Source organism: Ictidomys tridecemlineatus, chromosome 1 (genome assembly GCF_052094955.1).
Source record: "Ictidomys tridecemlineatus isolate mIctTri1 chromosome 1, mIctTri1.hap1, whole genome shotgun sequence".
NCBI lineage: Eukaryota > Metazoa > Chordata > Mammalia > Rodentia > Sciuridae > Ictidomys > Ictidomys tridecemlineatus.
The window spans coordinates 243,651,819-243,669,414 of NC_135477.1; the positions used below are offsets into that span (position 1 = coordinate 243,651,819).

The 17,596-nt window shown below is 41.6% G+C and overlaps 1 protein-coding gene across 6 annotated transcripts in view; it reads left to right on the top strand.

Annotated features, from left to right (window-relative positions):
• Skp2 (S-phase kinase associated protein 2) overlaps nucleotides 1-17,596 on the top strand; it is a 29,003-nt gene that overhangs the window by 1,967 nt on the left and 9,440 nt on the right. For 2 of the 6 annotated variants that reach the window (XR_013424093.1, XM_078017452.1), the window contains exons 3-7: nucleotides 8,645-8,756; nucleotides 12,051-12,194; nucleotides 13,451-13,585; nucleotides 14,651-14,749; nucleotides 15,930-16,060. Coding sequence is in view for 5 of the 6 variants with exons in the window: in XM_078017452.1 (XP_077873578.1) it covers nucleotides 8,645-8,756; nucleotides 12,051-12,194; nucleotides 13,451-13,585; nucleotides 14,651-14,749; nucleotides 15,930-16,060 (621 nt within the window). In the remaining variant the exon portion in view is untranslated. Of the gene's footprint in view, nucleotides 1-1,151; nucleotides 1,243-8,644; nucleotides 8,757-12,050; nucleotides 12,195-13,450; nucleotides 13,767-14,650; nucleotides 14,750-15,929; nucleotides 16,061-17,596 lie in introns of those variants that run through there. The other 4 variants (XM_078017459.1, XM_078017453.1, XM_078017456.1 and 1 more) reach the window with 4 other exon arrangements.

Here is a 17,596-nt window from a genome sequence, read left to right on the forward strand (position 1 = left end):
TTTAATGAGACAGGGTCTCGCTATGTTGCTTAGGGCCTCACTAAATTACTGAGCCTGGGCTTTGAATTTGTGATCCTCCAGCTTCAGCCTCCCCAGCTGCTTAATAGCTTACAGACTTTCACCCCTGTGCTCAGCTTATTCTCTTTTTAGTACCTCCTCATTTCCTGTTTTCTTAAGCAAGTGAATGAATGCCTCAAAGTGGACAGAACCCTGAACCCTGGAGTACTCAAAGCCATGGGGTAAACATAGAACATTGACTTGGGGGTAATGAATTTTGCTTGCTAAGAAATCATTTAAAACATTAATTCAGCAATATTTGCTAAGCACCTACTATGTGCTTAGCATTGTTCTCAGTGCTGAGGATATAACACTGAGCAAACATTCCTACCCTCGTGGAATATTCATTGTAGTGAGGGAACACAATAAACATAATAAATATGCTATTTCATGCAGTATTGTTAGAAAGTGATAAGTATGATGCCTAAAAACAGAAATTAGAGCAAGCCAGGAGGGAGTGGAAGTCCCGGGGTGGAAGGTAGATTGCAGTTTTAAATAGGAGACTGAGGGAAAGCCTCAGTTAGACAGTGGCCTTTAAGCAAAGGCATAAAGGAGGTGAGGGACTATGCCATGCAAATATCTTGGAGGAAAGAGCCCCAGGTAAAAGGAACAACTCTTGCAAGATCCTGGAGAAATGTATGACATGTTTGCCCAAGGAACAAGAAGGAAGCCTTATACCAACAGTGGGAAAGGAAAGCAGAGGGGGAGGAGAGGCTAGAGGTGGTGTTGAGCAGAGCTGTGATGCAACCCTGTTGAACCTTTTGAAAAAACTCTGGTTTGCTCAGACTAAATTGCCTGGGATGGAGGATAAAAGTCAAGATGTGTGGGGGAGGATCAGCAGTAATCAGATTCTGGATATATTCTGACATTAGAGACAGTAGAATCAGGAGGCTGTTGAATTATCTGTGGAAGAGGTGATTAGAGTCTAAACTGAAATTGGGTTAGTGATGATGGAGAAGACAGATTAAAGAAATAAGAGCCAAGGTAAATAAGTACATCTCTAAGTTCTCCTGTGTGGCTTTGTTTGCAGAAGAGTTGATGAGTTGATTGCTTGTTTGCTTTAAAAAAATCTGTTTCCTCAACCCTTTCTTTAGAAAAGAGAGCCTTGTCCAACTTATGGCATGAAAATCCATACCAAGAATTCGAGTAATTGGGAGAGACGGTAGAAGGTTGTGATGAGGTCAGGTAAATCTGAATTTGAATCCTTATTTTGCTGTTTACCCGCCTTGGAAAGCTGTTGGAACTCTCTGAGTTATAGTTTCAAGGCCTGTGAAATGGAATAATAATTCCCACTTCCTAGGTTGCTGTGAAGACTGAGGCTGCACATAAATAAAGCTCTTAGTATGCTGCTGACACATAATGCTCCATAAGTAAACCCAGTTACTATTAGTCACCAAAATTTCTGACACCTATTTGAGAGACTGTTTTTGGTTTTTAATCATTATACTGTTAGTCTGATCCTAGAAACATAGACTTTTTATCTTTAAAATTTAATGTCACGTGCTATTTTTAGTGTCTGCAATGTAGCACTAGCAATTTGGTGCTTAACTGACCAAACATGGTGAAAGATACTTTCTGCTAAGATGAACATATTTCGATCAACTTATCCAATGCAATTTGATTGCTGTATGTCATTCCACATTCATATATACAAATATAAATAAAAAGACATTTTTAAAATATAGTTGTAGATGGACATAATAACTTTATTTTATTTACTTATTTTTATGCGGTCCTGAGGATCAAACTCCAGTGTCTTAACATGTGCTAGGCAAGCACTCTACCACTGAGCTCTACCACGACTCCAACTCCTAAAAATATATTTAAGCAAGTCACTGAAACCGGACAGAAGTACAAAGGATGATGCTATCTCCTAGGAATTTCAAACAAGGAGAAAAGAAAATAAATAAAAGCAACTTATACATGGCAATATGTGGCTGTGGCTAACACCAGCTGCAGATGAGTAGCTCAAACAGTGAGGGTTCTGGAGAGCAAGAGAGAGGGAGCCCCTTATGCAAAAGTAACTTAATTTCCATTGGGTTGTTGTGGGCAGTCCTCTTTCCCCTCAGCAAAAATGGAGGTTCCAAGGAAAGAGAGGAGCTGAAAATTGATCAGGGAGTCTAGATTTTAAAATCGACTAAATAAATATATGTCTGAAGTGAAAGAGAACAAACTGACTTATGTTTGGTATCACCTGAGAGCAACAGGGGAGGCAACAGGACACATTTGTATGTACATGGACTTCCATGTGGATTGGTCAGTTGTGATGGATGGGTTGGGGGAGTGGGCCCAGTGATACAGAGTGAGGGACAGCTGGTGTAGAGGATTCCTCATGGCCTCTGGAAGCTTAGGCCTCCAGTGTAGCTGGATCCTCATTCCAGGGAGTTTTGTCTGCAGTTGTCAGGACAGGTGGCTAATAGCTCTGCCAGGATTAGGGTAGGAAAGGCCACACCTGCTGTGCATAGAGATCTGATGACTGGTCCAGAGTTTAAGTTTTTGTTAGTTTTTTGCTAAGCATTGTCTTTTTGCAGGCCCCATTCCAGCCTCACATCTGGCAATTAAATCCTCTTCATCTGTTTATTTTCAAAGATTAAAGTTATGTGGCCAGCTTGTGCCAGAACAGGTCTGGTTAGCCCTTGGGGCCCGTGTATGAAAAGAGTTATGGAGAAACAGCCCAGCAATGAGGCCAGTTATAAGTGAAAAGATGACAGTCTACATTTTATTTATGCTTATTAAATGCCTTTTCCTGGCCTTTAAGCAGGTGATGACCATGAAAATGTGGTTGAACTAATTTGTGGCTCAGCTCTTCCATGGCTGTTAGACTGCTCGAAATTCCAGACCCTCCAAAGGTTCTTAGTTTGGAGACTCTAAAGTTCAGAGTATATCAGAATCCTCAAGGGAACTGGTTCAAAGTGCAAAATTCCTAAGATTATGAATCAAGAAGTCCTTGAGCCTGGGAATCTGTGTTTCAATACCCCAGGGCAAATGGTCATCCCCAACTTTTTGTTTTTAACCAAGAAGAAGTATATTGCAGTCCTGGGTGTTTACATGAAATGAGAGTTTCACAAAACTATATACCTCCTTACCAAGATATTTTCTATTCTGTTCTATTCCATTCTTTAATGAAAGAAAATACTAGTTAAACTTACTAAGTTGATTTCACTACCTATCAATGAGTCTCAGTCAACAGTTCCCAAATTGTAGTTACATAGGAGACTTTTTATGGAACCCTTCAAGTCATCTTGCTTTGTTTTCTGTTTTCCATTCATTCAGCAAATATTTATCGAGCATCACTATAGAAATTGGGAATAAAGACATGTACATAAATAAAAGATCCTGCTCTCAGAGCTTCTATTTTGTACCTGAGTCCCCAAATCTTAGTTTCTACTGTTTCTTTGTAACTCCTTGCATCCCCCAGGATTGAGCAAGCTTTTCATAGAAATAAAGGGTTGTGGGCCAAGGCGTGCACTGGGGACCCCTGTTATAGTTTTTCAGTTTTGCTTTTTGGCCCATCTAGCCAAAAAATAAGAACACCAAAAATGTCAAAAGCTAGCACAATTTCATTTTCTCTTCATTGTTTGTGGGAAGAGGAAGGAGAGCTTATCCAGGATGGCAAAATCTGTGTGTAGTTCCCTAGAATGGAAGCATCGGGTGTTGCTACTTAAAACAAGGCAGAAAAGCAATCATTAAGTGAACCCCCCCTCCCTTTAAAAAACACAGTAGCCATGAGCATCAGGATGCATGCTTCTCTTGCAAGTATAATTTGTTTATTGATGCCTTCAAGAGAGAAGCAACTTTTTTTTTTTTTAAGTTGAAATTTGGGAGATGGTTAAGATTACTTTGAATTTTCTGTTTGAATCTGAGTGTAGGAGACATTCTGAGAAAAATATAGTTCAAGTAAGAGATGTTAACTGTATTGCACAGATCAAATGCATAGAAAACTCTCCTATAGGACTGGGGATATAGCTCAGTTGATAGAGTGCTTGCTTTACATGCATAAGGCCCTGGGTTCAATCCCCAGCACCACCAAAAAAAGGAAGGAAAACTCCTGTAAGTCCCTCCCTCTTTCCAGAGGAGACATGGAAGATGATGGGTTACAGAGGTATGGGAAGCTGGGTCTGTGCCTGAGGAGAATTTCGAAAGTGGTGGGTGAGGGTGATCAGCAAGCTTTCTGCTCTGGCCAGTTTTTGCCCTGGTCTGGCTGGGAAGCATGTTTTGCTGTTGTCCATGTCTTTTAAGATTGGAATCTTTATCATTGTGTACAGCTTTAATCAGTATGTAGCTTCAGTGGGTTAAGCAGAAGCGAGTGGAGAAGAGACCTAGATTTTCCCTTCCTCTCTCAGCAAACAGACCAGGCCGAGATGTAGTCAAGAATCCAGGAAACAGATGGCTGATGTTTTGAGAATTAAATATGGGAAGTAAAATTAGATTAAGCATATCACATCCTGGATGCCAGCCATTAGAGCAGCTACTGAAGACAAACTTCTGCCTGTCTGCTCAGACAGCAGCCAGTTCCAGGCTGTTGCACCCCAACACAGGGGCCCTGTGAATTATGCTCTGTGGTCAGCTGAGTGAAGCCCTGAATGCTTGGCTTTTAGCTCAGACTCTATGTCCTGAGCTGTTGCTTCTTCCATTCGGTGGCAAACCCTTTGGAATTCTCAGCATCTTCGCGTTTTGCTCCCTCTCCCTCCACTGATCTCTTGCTAGCCCTGATTGATTTCTTTTTCCATAGCAAGTCATAATTTAATTCTCACCTTTGCTAAACTTTTAGAATAAATCAAGTACTGTTCACAATAGGAAAACATAAACTCTTAAGAGTATGAAGGAGGTAGAAAGGGTTCATGTTTCAAAGTCAGACCTGGGTTTGAATTCCCACTCTGCCATGCACTAGTTGGGTGATCATGTCCCTTTTGTCATAGCTTCATCTTCTCTTGAAGCCCCTCCCCCTCTCTTCCAAAGACTACTGGTAGAGGACAGTCGTTCTCTGCAGTTTGTCTTCAGCCTCATCCCCTCCATATGCGAAGGGTGCCATGCTATCCCTTCGCAGATACTATACCTCCACCTTCAGGGCCTCTGCCACCTGGCAGGTCATCAGGCTTCCCACTTCTTGTGACTGCACCTCACAGTGAGGTAGGGTAGTTTGGAAACCCAAGTTTCTTGCCTCTGCCCCCTAAGAGTTGATGTTACCTTGGTGAAGTTATTTAACCCCACTAAGATAAATTTCCCCACAGATGATAATACACAGGTTGCCCCAAAGATTGCATCACAGTTCTTCCATAAATGCCTGAGACTTTTTAGGGCTTCCAGAAGGTGGCAGTTTTAATTGTTAGGTTGTGTATTTGTTTATTAGTTCATTTCCTAATGAGGCCACTGGGCAGGAGCTGTGATTCCTAACTAGCTCCTAGCACTGGAGTCACAGGTCAACCTTATCATTTTAAAAATGAGGAAACTGGTCTTAACAGGCTTATATTTAAATTAAAGCCAGCATTCTTTGGAGTATGGATCATTCCTTTGTGAAATACCAGTTAGGCAGTTTCTAATATTCAGTGTTGGGCTGTAGGCACTGGGCATGTATTTATTGGTTAATGAAGATTAACCAGTCACATTAAGAAAATTAACACATTTATAGCTTGGATGAATACTGAGAGCCACAGCCTGGTGCCTGGCATATTACCAGAAGGAGTGGTTGAGAGGTGATGCCAGCTAGCCATTAAGATGTTGATAATTAAGTTAAGATGTGTATAATTGCTGTGACTGGATGATGCTGGATTGAAACAGGCTGTCTATTCAGTTGTATATGGACCCCTGCTGTCCGGCAATATGGCGGCTCCTGCTGCCTTGGGCGCCCATTGAGGAGTTCCCAGTTGAGCTCTCTCTCGGGACTCCTGGAGAGTTCGCATTGGTTGGTGAGGTTCTGGTGGAGGGAGTTCCAGTTGGTGTGTGGTGTTCCTGGAAGGGCCCTGTGGGTGGCGGTTTGCAGGAGTTTGGGCAATAAAGGAGTTGCTGTTTGAACCTACAAGTGCTTCGTGGCGGTGGCTGCTCGGTTGTTTTGTGCCCAGCCAGACTGCGGCAGATGAAAGGGGAATAAAAGGTATATTGTATTTCATAAATACTTATCAAGTGCCATTTATGTGTTGGGCATTGTGTTAGGTGCTGAATGTGGAAGCCTGGGCGTAGGGCTTTGTTGGTGACCTGGGAATGCTTCTCTGAGCAAGTGCTGTTTGAGCTGAAGTCTGGAGGAGGAGGAGGAGGAGGAGGAGGAGCAGCCAGGCAGTTGGAGACAGAGGTTGCAGCACAAAGCCTCCTAACTCCAGATTGTTCTCTTGTATGCTCGGCTCCATTGCCTGGGTGTGCTAGCTCTACCTTCATCTTTATGGCTCCATTTTCTTCCTAGCAGTTTTAATTAACTGTTTCCTATTGCTCTTCTGTTTTTTCCTGATTTCTTATATCTTTCCAATAAAATTAAAAGCACCAAACTTGTATTTTATTTTTTATTTTGTATTTTTTATCTTACCTGCCTTGCATTTCTCAGCAAGCTTTCTTAATTTCCTTTCCCACCCATCTTCCGTGGACACTCTTGGCGCCCTGTCCACAGCCCCCATGAAGCTCACCATTCCTGTAATGCCAGAGGCTTTCTGGCATTGTGACTCTGTGCTTGAGGGCTTTCTCTGGACCGGAATGCTAGGGAGTTAACAGCAGAGAGACTGATAGCCCTTATGAACTCACCAGCATCCATGCCCTTGGGCAGGACAGCTATGGGGCAATTCCAGATAGTCTCATAGAGTCCCCAGAAGATTTGAATCCCAGCTGCCCATAACAGTAACTTACTTATTGACATGCCTTGAGTAAGCTTCCTTCTCTTCCATGTCTCTCTTCATTTTTTTTTTCTTTTCTTCCTTCCATTGCTTCCCAAACAAACGACTGGAAGTCATGTTCTCAGGGTCTGTCCCCGGGAATCTCAAACTTAGGAGGCAGATATGAGATTTTGGTGAATCACACTGTGCAGCTCTTGTCAACTCTCTTCAGATCTTGTATTTTCGCCTGTTGGTAAAAAACTAAAGCTCGCATTGAAAAGAAGACATTGTCATAAAAGGAAAACATGCAGATTTAATGAGGGAAAGAGAGGAATAGAGGTGAGAATGATTGACTAGCTCTCTGCTGCATCATTTTATCCTTGCTCTTACATCATTTTATCTTCATGGTTTTGCAAGATAAATCTATTTATTCTCATTCCTGTAGATGGAACATCGAGGCCCAGAGAGATTAAGTAACTTACCTAAATTCACAGTAGTCAGGGCAATCTAGCTGGGACTCCAGTCAAAGTTGGGCTTCTCACTCAGTACAATAATTCTCAAACTCCCGGAGGCTACTCACTTGGATCATCTTTGTAGATCATAGTAAAAGCCTGAACATGTTAGCAACTGTATAATTTTTTATCAGATCAAATACAAAAATATGCCCTATATATGCAGGAGGAAGCAAAGAATGAAGAACTAAGGAAGGAAAACTTGAAAGAAGTGTCTTTCAACATTTTTTGGATTTGAGGAGCAGGCAGGAACTTGATTTAAGAACCTCTGTCCTCTGCCTGCATTGACTCTGGAGGAATGCTATGGTAGAAAGGTTGTCACACTGAGGACCCTCAGTATAACCTCCAGCTGTCTCCCCAGGTTGAGGGCCACGGTCAGCATGGGTGATTTGCCTTTATCCCACTACCCTTAGTTTTCCTTGTTACCTACTGAGAAGGACAGGCATTGATAGAGCCTGCACCTGTATCCTGCCACCATCTCCAGAAAGGCTTCCCTGCCGCCGCTGCACTCCCATGTACTGCAGAACACCCTGGGCCCTGTTGTAGGTTATCACCATACTTCACTGAAATTCCTTATTATCCCTCTCAAAACTCTGGGCAAATGCAGATTAGGACTATGCTGTGTTTATCTTTGTATCCCTAGAACAGACCTTTGCATGTAGTACATGTTCAGTAAATGTATGAATGGATGGACAGATCAGACTTTGTGCTTATTTCTGGAAATATAAAGAATGTTAAAAAGCAGAGTGGGGGGTCGTTGGCAAAACTTGTGGACTGGGGGGGGGGCTAGAGAAATGAGGAAGTAAATAAATAAATCATGGTAGATAAGACCTGTTCTTGAGGATGTCTTGCGAGGCCTTCAAAGCATAGCAGTTGGGCCTTACATAGCAATTTGATTTTGAAATGAATAGCAGCCTGGGGAGCAAGGATGCTTGTCTTAGTGACCCAGAACATCATGATACCTTGATGGGCTAGGGCCTCATTCTGTGCCACCATTTACGTCCCTGTCCATGGCTAGCCGACTGGCAACGAAGGGGAAAAGGACAGGACCAGTAGTCTTGGTTCTTTCTCATACTGCTGAGAAAGTGAGGTGCTTGGATTGGACAGAAAAGCAAAGGTGAGGCTGAAGAATTCAGTTAGTGTTAAATCCCCCTTTTAAGCTAACCATTGTGAACCCTTAGCATGCTTAGCAAGACTCAGTTCACTTGGCAGGGAAGAAGAATGGTGATAAGGAAACTTTTTATTTTTGTTTTTGTTTTTTGTTTTTTTTTTGTCTTACAGGTGTTTCGTGGGACTCCCTCCCAGATGAGCTGCTCCTGGGGATCTTCTCTTGCCTCTGCCTCCCCGATCTGCTGAAAGTCTCCGGCGTTTGTAAGAGGTGGTACTGCCTCGCGTAAGTATTCTGCATCCCTTTGGCACAGATGAGGGAGGAAGGGAAAGAGATGAATTCACTGGAGTCTGGTGAAACTAAAAGCCAAGAAAGGTACAGAAGCCCGAGCAGACTGTCTTAGTTTTAATAATAGTGTCTTCATTTCACAGTGGAAGAGAGGAGTTTCCTGGAGGTGTAAACTTTCCTCTTTTCTGACAACTTCTTGGCCTGGTATTCAGTTTGGCACCTGTTTACCAGGTGTGGTGTCTGGGCCAAGCAGTGGGCTAAGAGCAGAGAGAGTTCTGGAAAGCCATAAAGACAGTGTGCCTCACTCCAGAGGCCAGGTATGAGCACAGATCCCCATGTGAGCCTCGCCTCTGCCTCTTACACTCTGCACGACTTGAGTGAGGTACTTGATGCTAACAAGCCTCGGCCTCCCCGTCCCTTGTGTAAGCTTGCAGTGATGCTTCCCTCGGTGTAGTGTGGCTGTGAGGATAAACTGTACTGCTGGTGCAGTGCCTGCCTCCCGGGCATGTTGAGTACCACCCCAGGTGTTTTTTGGTAACAATTTTTAGGTGTAGATGGTGGGCTGGGAAGAGAGTAACAGGCCTGAAGCAAGAAAAAGACTGAGGTTTTTGTTGTTGTTTATTTTTCCAGTGCTGGGGATGGAACCCAGGGCATCCTGTGTGCTAGGCGCACCCTGCCACTGACCTGCATTCCCAGTCCTGAGGCTGCTTTTTAATCGAAACTTTTTTTTTTTTTTTTTAACCAGTTCCACCCTTCCCCATCTCTGCTTTTGTGTTTGGAGACCATCTATCTGGTTTCTCTCTCCACGTATTCAGAACTCCCTTCGTGAGACAGCAGGAGGCCTTTCAGGGTGTCTGGAAACAAGACAGCATAGGCATTGGCAGGAGCAGGCTATATGCTTAGAAGGTGAAAGAATTTGCATGCCTGTAGTGCTGGCACGGTGGCTGAGCTTTACTTATCCCCACCCAGGAAACCCCACTTTGGTTTTCCTTTCCCACCAACAGTGCGTTTGTCCACTCCATGCAGCATCTCAGCCTTTAAAAAAAAAAATTGTGTTGTACATATTTAAGGTATGCAACATGATGGCTTAATATACAAATAGTGAAATAGTTCTGTGCTTGAGGAAATAAATAAATCCATCATGTTACAGTTCCCTTTTCTCTCTTTTGTAGCAAAAAAACTTAAAATATACTTTCTTAGCAAAAATCCCAAATGCGCTACAATATTACTAGCAGTCCTCATGTAGTATCTTAGATCTTGAGACTTACTTAGCCTACATATCTGTTGCTTTGTATCTTCGACCTCTATCTCCCCCTCTTGAAGTCCATTGCTCTTCATTTCAATTGTCAGAAATGTAAATCAATGATATTTATTAAGCACTTACTATGTGCCAGGGGCTGTGTTATCAGTTTAATCTTCCATATAGTCTTAAGTGACAATATCCATACTATTTCAGTTTTAGGAACAGTAGGTTGAGAGGTAAGTGGGAAAACAAGAATCTAAGGTCCAGCTGACTACACAGCTGTAACCCTAACTAGTTATATTTGGCTTGGGGTTCAGACAGCTCTTGAATTCATCTTCCTGTCTATGCTTAAGATGGATGTTATTCAGGAACAATGTGAATGTTCCAGAAATTTCCCCAGGTTGTTACAGAATGCTTAGTAAGCTGTTTTTGCCTCCGTGCAAATAGAAATGTCAGGCATGAGATCTGAGATAACCAGTGGGTAATCCAGTGTCATTTTCTTGGAAGTAGATTTTTGTCTGGGCAAGAGAAAGATTCAAAGCATTCCAGTCTCTTATGGATATCTTATCTACAGTCCGCCCTTTTCTAATAATAGGGGTCAAATCACACACTGATAATTTCTATATACCAAAAGTTTCAAAACCCTGGCCGGTGGGCCACTTATTTCAAGTACTATTAAAAAAAAAGAAAATTCTACTGCACCTAAGAATTGAGAATATCCCCTCATGTGCTTATATTTCACATTTTATTTCATTTGCTTGAATTCATCTGTGGATACATTTTTGAAACCTCCCTTTTATTTTAGAAACACTGTAACCTAATATTTTCCCTTTTTCTTTCACAGTAGTACACACATGTACATACATACACATATGGGTGCATGTGATTGATTTCAGTGTAAGATACTGTAAAGCAGAGCTGAACTATGACTGCTTTTTCCTAGACAATATCTATGATAGCTGTATCTCATAATAAAATAGTGATAAAATAGAATAACTTTGTTTTTTAAGTTCTATTTGCATGTTACTTTTGGAAATTGTGGTGATCTCTTCACAAATTTGTTGTTGTTGTTTTTCAGTACTAGAGATTAAATCCAAGGCACTCTACCACTGAGCTATAAGCTATGTCCCTAGGCCTTTTTATTTTTTATTTTAAGAGAGGGTCTCCCTCACTTACAAAAGATGACCTTGAATTTGCAATCCTCCTTTCTCAGCATCCTGAGTACTGGGATAGTAGGTATGCCCCACCAAGCCCGGTCTGTTCATGCTTAATGACAATGGCAAGAGGTGTCATTTAAGAAACTTTGAAACTGCTCATCTAGTAAATAATCAAGTGATTTGAATAATCAGTTTTGGAGGTGGGGGCAGGACTGGGGATTGAACTCAGGGGCACTTGACCCCTGAGCCACATCCCCAGCCCTATTTTGTATTTATTTAGAGACAGGGTCTGAGTTGCTTAGCATTTCGCTTTTGCTGAGGCTGGTTTTAAACTTGAGATCCTCCTGCCTCAAGCCTCCCAAGCCCATGGGATTACAGTCATGCGCCACCACATCCATCTTGAATAATCAGTTTTAAAGTTGTCATATTGAATTGAAAACTAGATTTTTAAAATAATATTCAGCTTTTTAAAAATTTTTTTGTTATTGTTGTAGATGGACACAATACCTTTATTTATTTATATGTGGTACTGAGGATTGAACCTTGTGCCTCACACATGCAAGGCAAGCGCTGTACCACTGAGCCACAACCCCAGCCCCTGAAAACTAGAATTTTATTCTCTGCTTCTAGATCATTGAAAGTGCTAATTTTAGCGTCGAATCACTTAAATTAGAAATATATAAAAAGTAAAATGTGTAAGTTTATTCATATTATGATCAAGAAATATTTAGTAGTGTCTTTAAAATATCTTAGCTATTTGCATAGTCATCTTTAAAGTAAAATTTCCTTCAAGGGGATTTAGCAGCTGTGTCTTACTGGTTAGTAATATCTTTGAGGGCCTCCAGCATTACCTGTGACTACTTACCAAGTCAAGCACCTCCTCTTTTCTAGGTTTGATGAATCTCTCTGGCAAACCCTGGACCTCACAGGTAAAAATCTGCACCCAGATGTGATTGTTCGTCTGCTGTCTCGAGGCGTGGTGGCCTTCCGCTGCCCCCGATCATTTGTGGACCAACCCTTGGTTGAACATTGCAGGTAAAAAAGTAAACTCCCTAAAAAAGGCTCTTTTCTAAACCTTGAGGGGAACACAGAGTTCTTTATCCAGCCTTACAGCCTATGACAGATCCTCTTTGCAGTGTGGGACATTAGGTACACGTCACGCCCTGTGGCCTTCGGGTTGCCGTATGGCACAGGTTTCAGTGACGTCACTCCGATTTTAACTCGGGGTTTCTACTGTACTCTTCCTGGGGTTAAAGGTGTTCATTGAGGGGCTGGGGATGTAGCTCAGTGGTAGAGCACTAGCCTAGATTTATGAGGCGACAAACAGCCTCCGTCTTTGCCCACTGCCCATTTCTGACAAACAGAAACTCACAAGTGGTGTTTTCAGATTTGTAGCGTGTGCTCTCAGTCCTGTTGTGGACAAACTTGGGCAGATTTACAATGGGGGGGGGGGGGCATCCCTCTTTGTTTTTGGTTTCTTTTTTTGTTGTTTGTTTGTTTGTTTGGTAGACTATTTTGAAAAACTATTTCTCTGGCACTGCTAATTATGCAGCATTAAGGGTTGGTGCTGTCTCACACTTGAGTAGAATAACTAGACACTGAAGAAGAGAAAGAAGCCGGCCACAGCAGAGCTAATGTGTCTCCCCACTCTAGGACTTTTCCCTTCTTTCCATCATTGAATCATGTCCCGGCTTCTTTCTCCCCGACTCATGCCTTTTCTTAGTCTTCTTTACATGTGTGATTCCTTTTGTTCCCTCCAGAATTCATTCCTGGCTGCTTTTCTTCTCGTCTACGTGGCTGTTCTCAGACATGTTTATGTTCAGGACTCTCACATCCTTATCTGTAGCTCAGCCTTCTCTTTTAAGCTCCCTATTTCTAATTAACTAAAGACTTCCAAACCTGAATTTCTTCCAAGTACCTCAATGTTAGCATGTCTAAAATTAAACTTGGCCTCCTCTTCTGTCTTCCCTGTTCTAGTGCATAACCACTGCCACGTACCCACTCACCCTCGCCAGAACCAGGATCATCGTAGGAACTGGGACAGTATTGGCAGCAGTGTCTGCACTTGGCAAAGATCCTTTTGAATTTACAAAAAAAAAAAAAAAAAAGAGTGGGCAACAACAAGTAGCAATTTGTTTTATGACCAGAACTATATTTAATACATGAAATGTGTATTTAGGGTTTTATTTGTGATGGATTGCTCATTTGGGGAAAAGAAAGGACCTGATAGGACCTGAGTGCATTTGTGGCAGCCACCTCACGGAGAACTCCTTTTTGTCCTCTTTATTCAGCCCTTTTCGTGTCCAGCACTTGGATCTGTCTAACTCAGTTATAAACGTATCTACCCTCCATGGCATTCTGTCTCAGTGCTCCAAGTTGCAGAATCTAAGCCTGGAAGGCCTCCAGCTTTCTGATCCCATTGTCAAGTGAGTAGCAACCAAAACATGTGACAAAGGCATTTTCTTGTATTTATTAACTGTGTACCCTCTCTGTAACTAGGGGCCCCTTCCATCCGTGTCCAGATGGACACACAAAATATCTCATGCAGTGCTCCAACTTCTGTAGAACTTTCCAGAACTTCATGCAGGATCCATGCCTCATTCGTGGGTGAGATGGATAATTACAGTGCATCATGTTTGTTAAATGGATTGGTGACTATGAGGCATTGAGAGAGGCCAGTTAAATTTGGGGAAGACAGCCTTCTCAGAGGAAGTGACTTGTGAGTCGGGTATTGAAGACATTCACATAGAACTCCAAGTGTTGGACAAAGGATGCAGCTGAGGTAGAGCTGCTGGTGCCATGTACTAAGTGAGCTCTTTAAGTGTGTGCTCATTCCATTCTGAGAGGACCCCACGAAATATGTTCTTATTGTTTCCTTCTTATGGCTGTGGAAACTGAGGCACACAGAGGCTGAATAATTGTCCAAGGTCACACTGTTAGTGGGTGATGAATCAAGATTTGAACCTGTCATTAAGACATGATTTCAGAATAATGGCTCTTAATCACTAAGTTGCCCTCAACAGGGTATTTAGGAATGTAGTAGAGGAGAGGGCAAATTTAAGTGATGTAATATTGCAAGAACCTTGTGACTTTTTACATGTGGAAATTTGCTTACAAATGGAATTAATGTTCATCCCATTGCTTGCTTTCTTTTTTTTTTTTTTTTTTTTTTTAATTTGAAAAGTACATTGATCAGTGTTTCTGGTGCATTTACTCTGTATCAGATACTGTGCCAAGTCCTTTATTTCATTGTATCATTTAATCTTCCTAATATCCCCACAAAGAAGATACTGCTATGGCCATTGCCCAGGTGAATAAAATGAGGCAATGAACCCTGCTGAGTGTCCCAGAGATAGTGAAAAGTGAATTTTAAACTCAATCTCATTCAAAGGCCTGTGCACTTAGGACACTAACTTGCTTTCCTCCAAGTTCCTATTGATTGAACAAGAGTGCCTCATCGGTATTCCTTTGGCATTTTTCTCTTTTTCTAGTAATCTTGCGCAGAACTCAAATTTAGTACGACTCAACCTTTGTGGGTGTGCTGGATTTTCTGAGTCTGCCCTGAAGACTCTGCTAAGCAGCTGTTCCAGGTAGGAAAGATTTGAGCCTTGATTATAGAGCTCTTGAATCAGGTGCAGTTACCCTCACATCTGAGCAGAGCTGGGTGAACTTTCTGAGCTATTCTTAACTCTCCTCGTTCTTGACAAAGCACAGTATCTTTTGCTTTGCAAAACTTTCCTGCTAAATTCTAGAATCAAATCAATTCCATTTTTATGGGAGAGATGCTTGTATAGTGATTTCTTTTTTTCTGTTTTTTTGTTACTATGAAAGCAGGGGGAATGTGGTGTATTTACCACAGTGTAGGTGAAAGAAATCTGTTTACACATGACTATGTAGTCAAGTTTTTTTCCCTTATAATATCTATAGACCTAACTTGCAGGTTTGATCAAAAATGGTACATTTTAAGTATAAACCATAATAGATGTGGGTGATTCCATTAACATCTTTTATAATGTCAGTGATAAAAGGTACAGAGTTAGAGATATTTCTAAGCGAGGGGATACATGGTTTATAGAATACACAGTACTGTGTGTGTGTGTGTAGTATGTTATTTTTGTTTTAAACTATTCTTTTGTCTCTGGTATATAGCATTTGTACCTGTGTCTTATTAGTGATCTGCTAAAAGTCAATTGCCTTTGGATAAGAATGTCATCAATGAGATAAGATATAGATGTATAGTGCTACTCTAGTGATTTTGGGAAGTGGAAGGTGTGACTTAGTGGATAATTGTCTTTGAAAACCTCATTGATTCAGTTAACAGAGGCACACAAAGCGGCATTTTACAATCCTTACTACCATCTACCAGTTTTGTAAAATGTTTTCAGTGATTGCTCAGTCTGTCTGGTTGTTCGCCCACCACCTAGATGGTTTGAGAATGAAAACACATAGGCTGGCATTTCCACTTAGAGTCCTGAGATGAGGATTGAGTCTGCAGGAGAGGAGGGGGCTCCCCTTTATTTCCAGAAGAGAGAAACACTAGGATCTTTGCTTGGATCCCCTGAGCAACTTTCAGGAGCAAATGGGGTAGGGAAATGTCAAAGGGGAGAAGGCAGTTTCAGATGAGCAAAGGTAGATGCTGAGAACAGTGGGTGTTCTGTGCATAAAACTGTACGGAATCTCTGGTTTTATATTTTCTTTATTTACAGCTTGAGGCAAATTCATTCCTGTGTGATATGTTCACGTTATCCTTATTACCTTCCTTTTGTGCAGACTGGATGAGCTGAACCTCTCCTGGTGCTATGAGTTCACTGAAAAGCACGTGCAGGTGGCTGTCGCACATGTGTCAGAGACCATCACCCAGCTGAATCTTAGTGGCTACCGAAAGAATCTTCAGAAATCAGGTTTGAACTTCCGGGCCTTGGCAACTGAGGCTTTAATAGTACAAATAAATATGATATATTAAACAGCTCCTAAGTTATCTCAAAGTTGGCCCAGTGCCTGTGTTGTTTCCTTTTCCAGGGGAGAAACTGCTGATCAGGAAGGGTTAGGTAAAGGTAAATAGCTAGCGAATTAGAGGACAAGGTTACAAGTGGAAAGGGTTTTTTTTTCAATAGCTTCACATTGCAGTCTCAGTCTGGGCTGCATAAAACCTAGTTAATCCAGTGACACACATCCACTATGTCTTGATGTTGGTAACTAGCTCATTTGAGTGTAGGAATTTAATATATGGAATACTTGTTTGTAGTGTGCCTTTTTTCTCTCCAAATAGCTCCATTTTCAGTGACTGTACATCAGCAACAGCCTGTGTGATACACCATCAACTGAATATGGAATAATTTATATTAAACAATAATAATTTATGCAGCTGATATTCTAATGGACATTTAGAATCTTTTTGACTTTCTCACTTCTAGAAATAACTTTGGGATGGACAGAGACAAATCTTCAGGCACATTTCCAAGAATGTGGAAAGCTTTGGCTAGTTCTTTCCAGACCACCTTCCAAGGAGTTTAAAATACCACCAGTGTGCATCCTCCCCCTTGAATACCACCACACTTGGTTCTTCCCTGCTCATGCTCAGGAGAAGAGTTGGCAGTGCTCTAGGTACTGTCCTTTCCTGCACCAGAGTCTCACCATACATTAATGAGGTAGTGGGAGATTCTGACATCTTCTGACATCGAACTTGTTGTAGGCTTGAAAAACTGCCATAAAGCAACTGCTCTTAATTTTGCCTGAGTATAGATTAAACTCTTCTTTTTGTTCTTCCAGAAAAGGTGAAGATAAGTTGTTTCCCAAGTTTCAATTAAGAATTATAGATAATAATATCCAGCTTACTAGATACATTCAGCTCAAGGACAAAGAGAGTATAAATTAAAAGTGATAGTTTTCTTAAATACACCATGGAAATAAAAATTTTAATTAATGCCATTAGTGTAGGACACAATATTGTGTTATATATAAGATAATATGGATTTGGTTTTAGCTCACAAACTGGTGCCTGGATGCCTGGTTCCAAATACCCATTCTGCCATTTACTGGAGAGCCATGAGCAATTTCCTTATTTTCTGTTCCTGTTTCCTCATCAGCAAAATGGATATAATAATAGGACCTACCTCTTAGAGTTATAATAAAGAATAAATGAGTTGATGTACGTGCAGCACATTGAATAGTTCTTGGCAAGTGGTGAGAGTTACTGTTGGCTGTTATTTCAGCATCACCAGACAGTATCACTTCCCTCCCTATGGGGCAGGCAGTTAATGAGATAAGCGCAATGTGATCTTGGAGGACCTAGCTTTTCATCTTGCATTTGACCTTGACTCCTAGCAGAAATCACCTCTGCTCTGAAGTGACAGGTTGGATTGCCTGGTTTTTAAGATCCCTTCTAGCTTTAGTAGATCTGTTTGTGGCCAAGTGAAGGGAACAGTGAAAAGGGAATC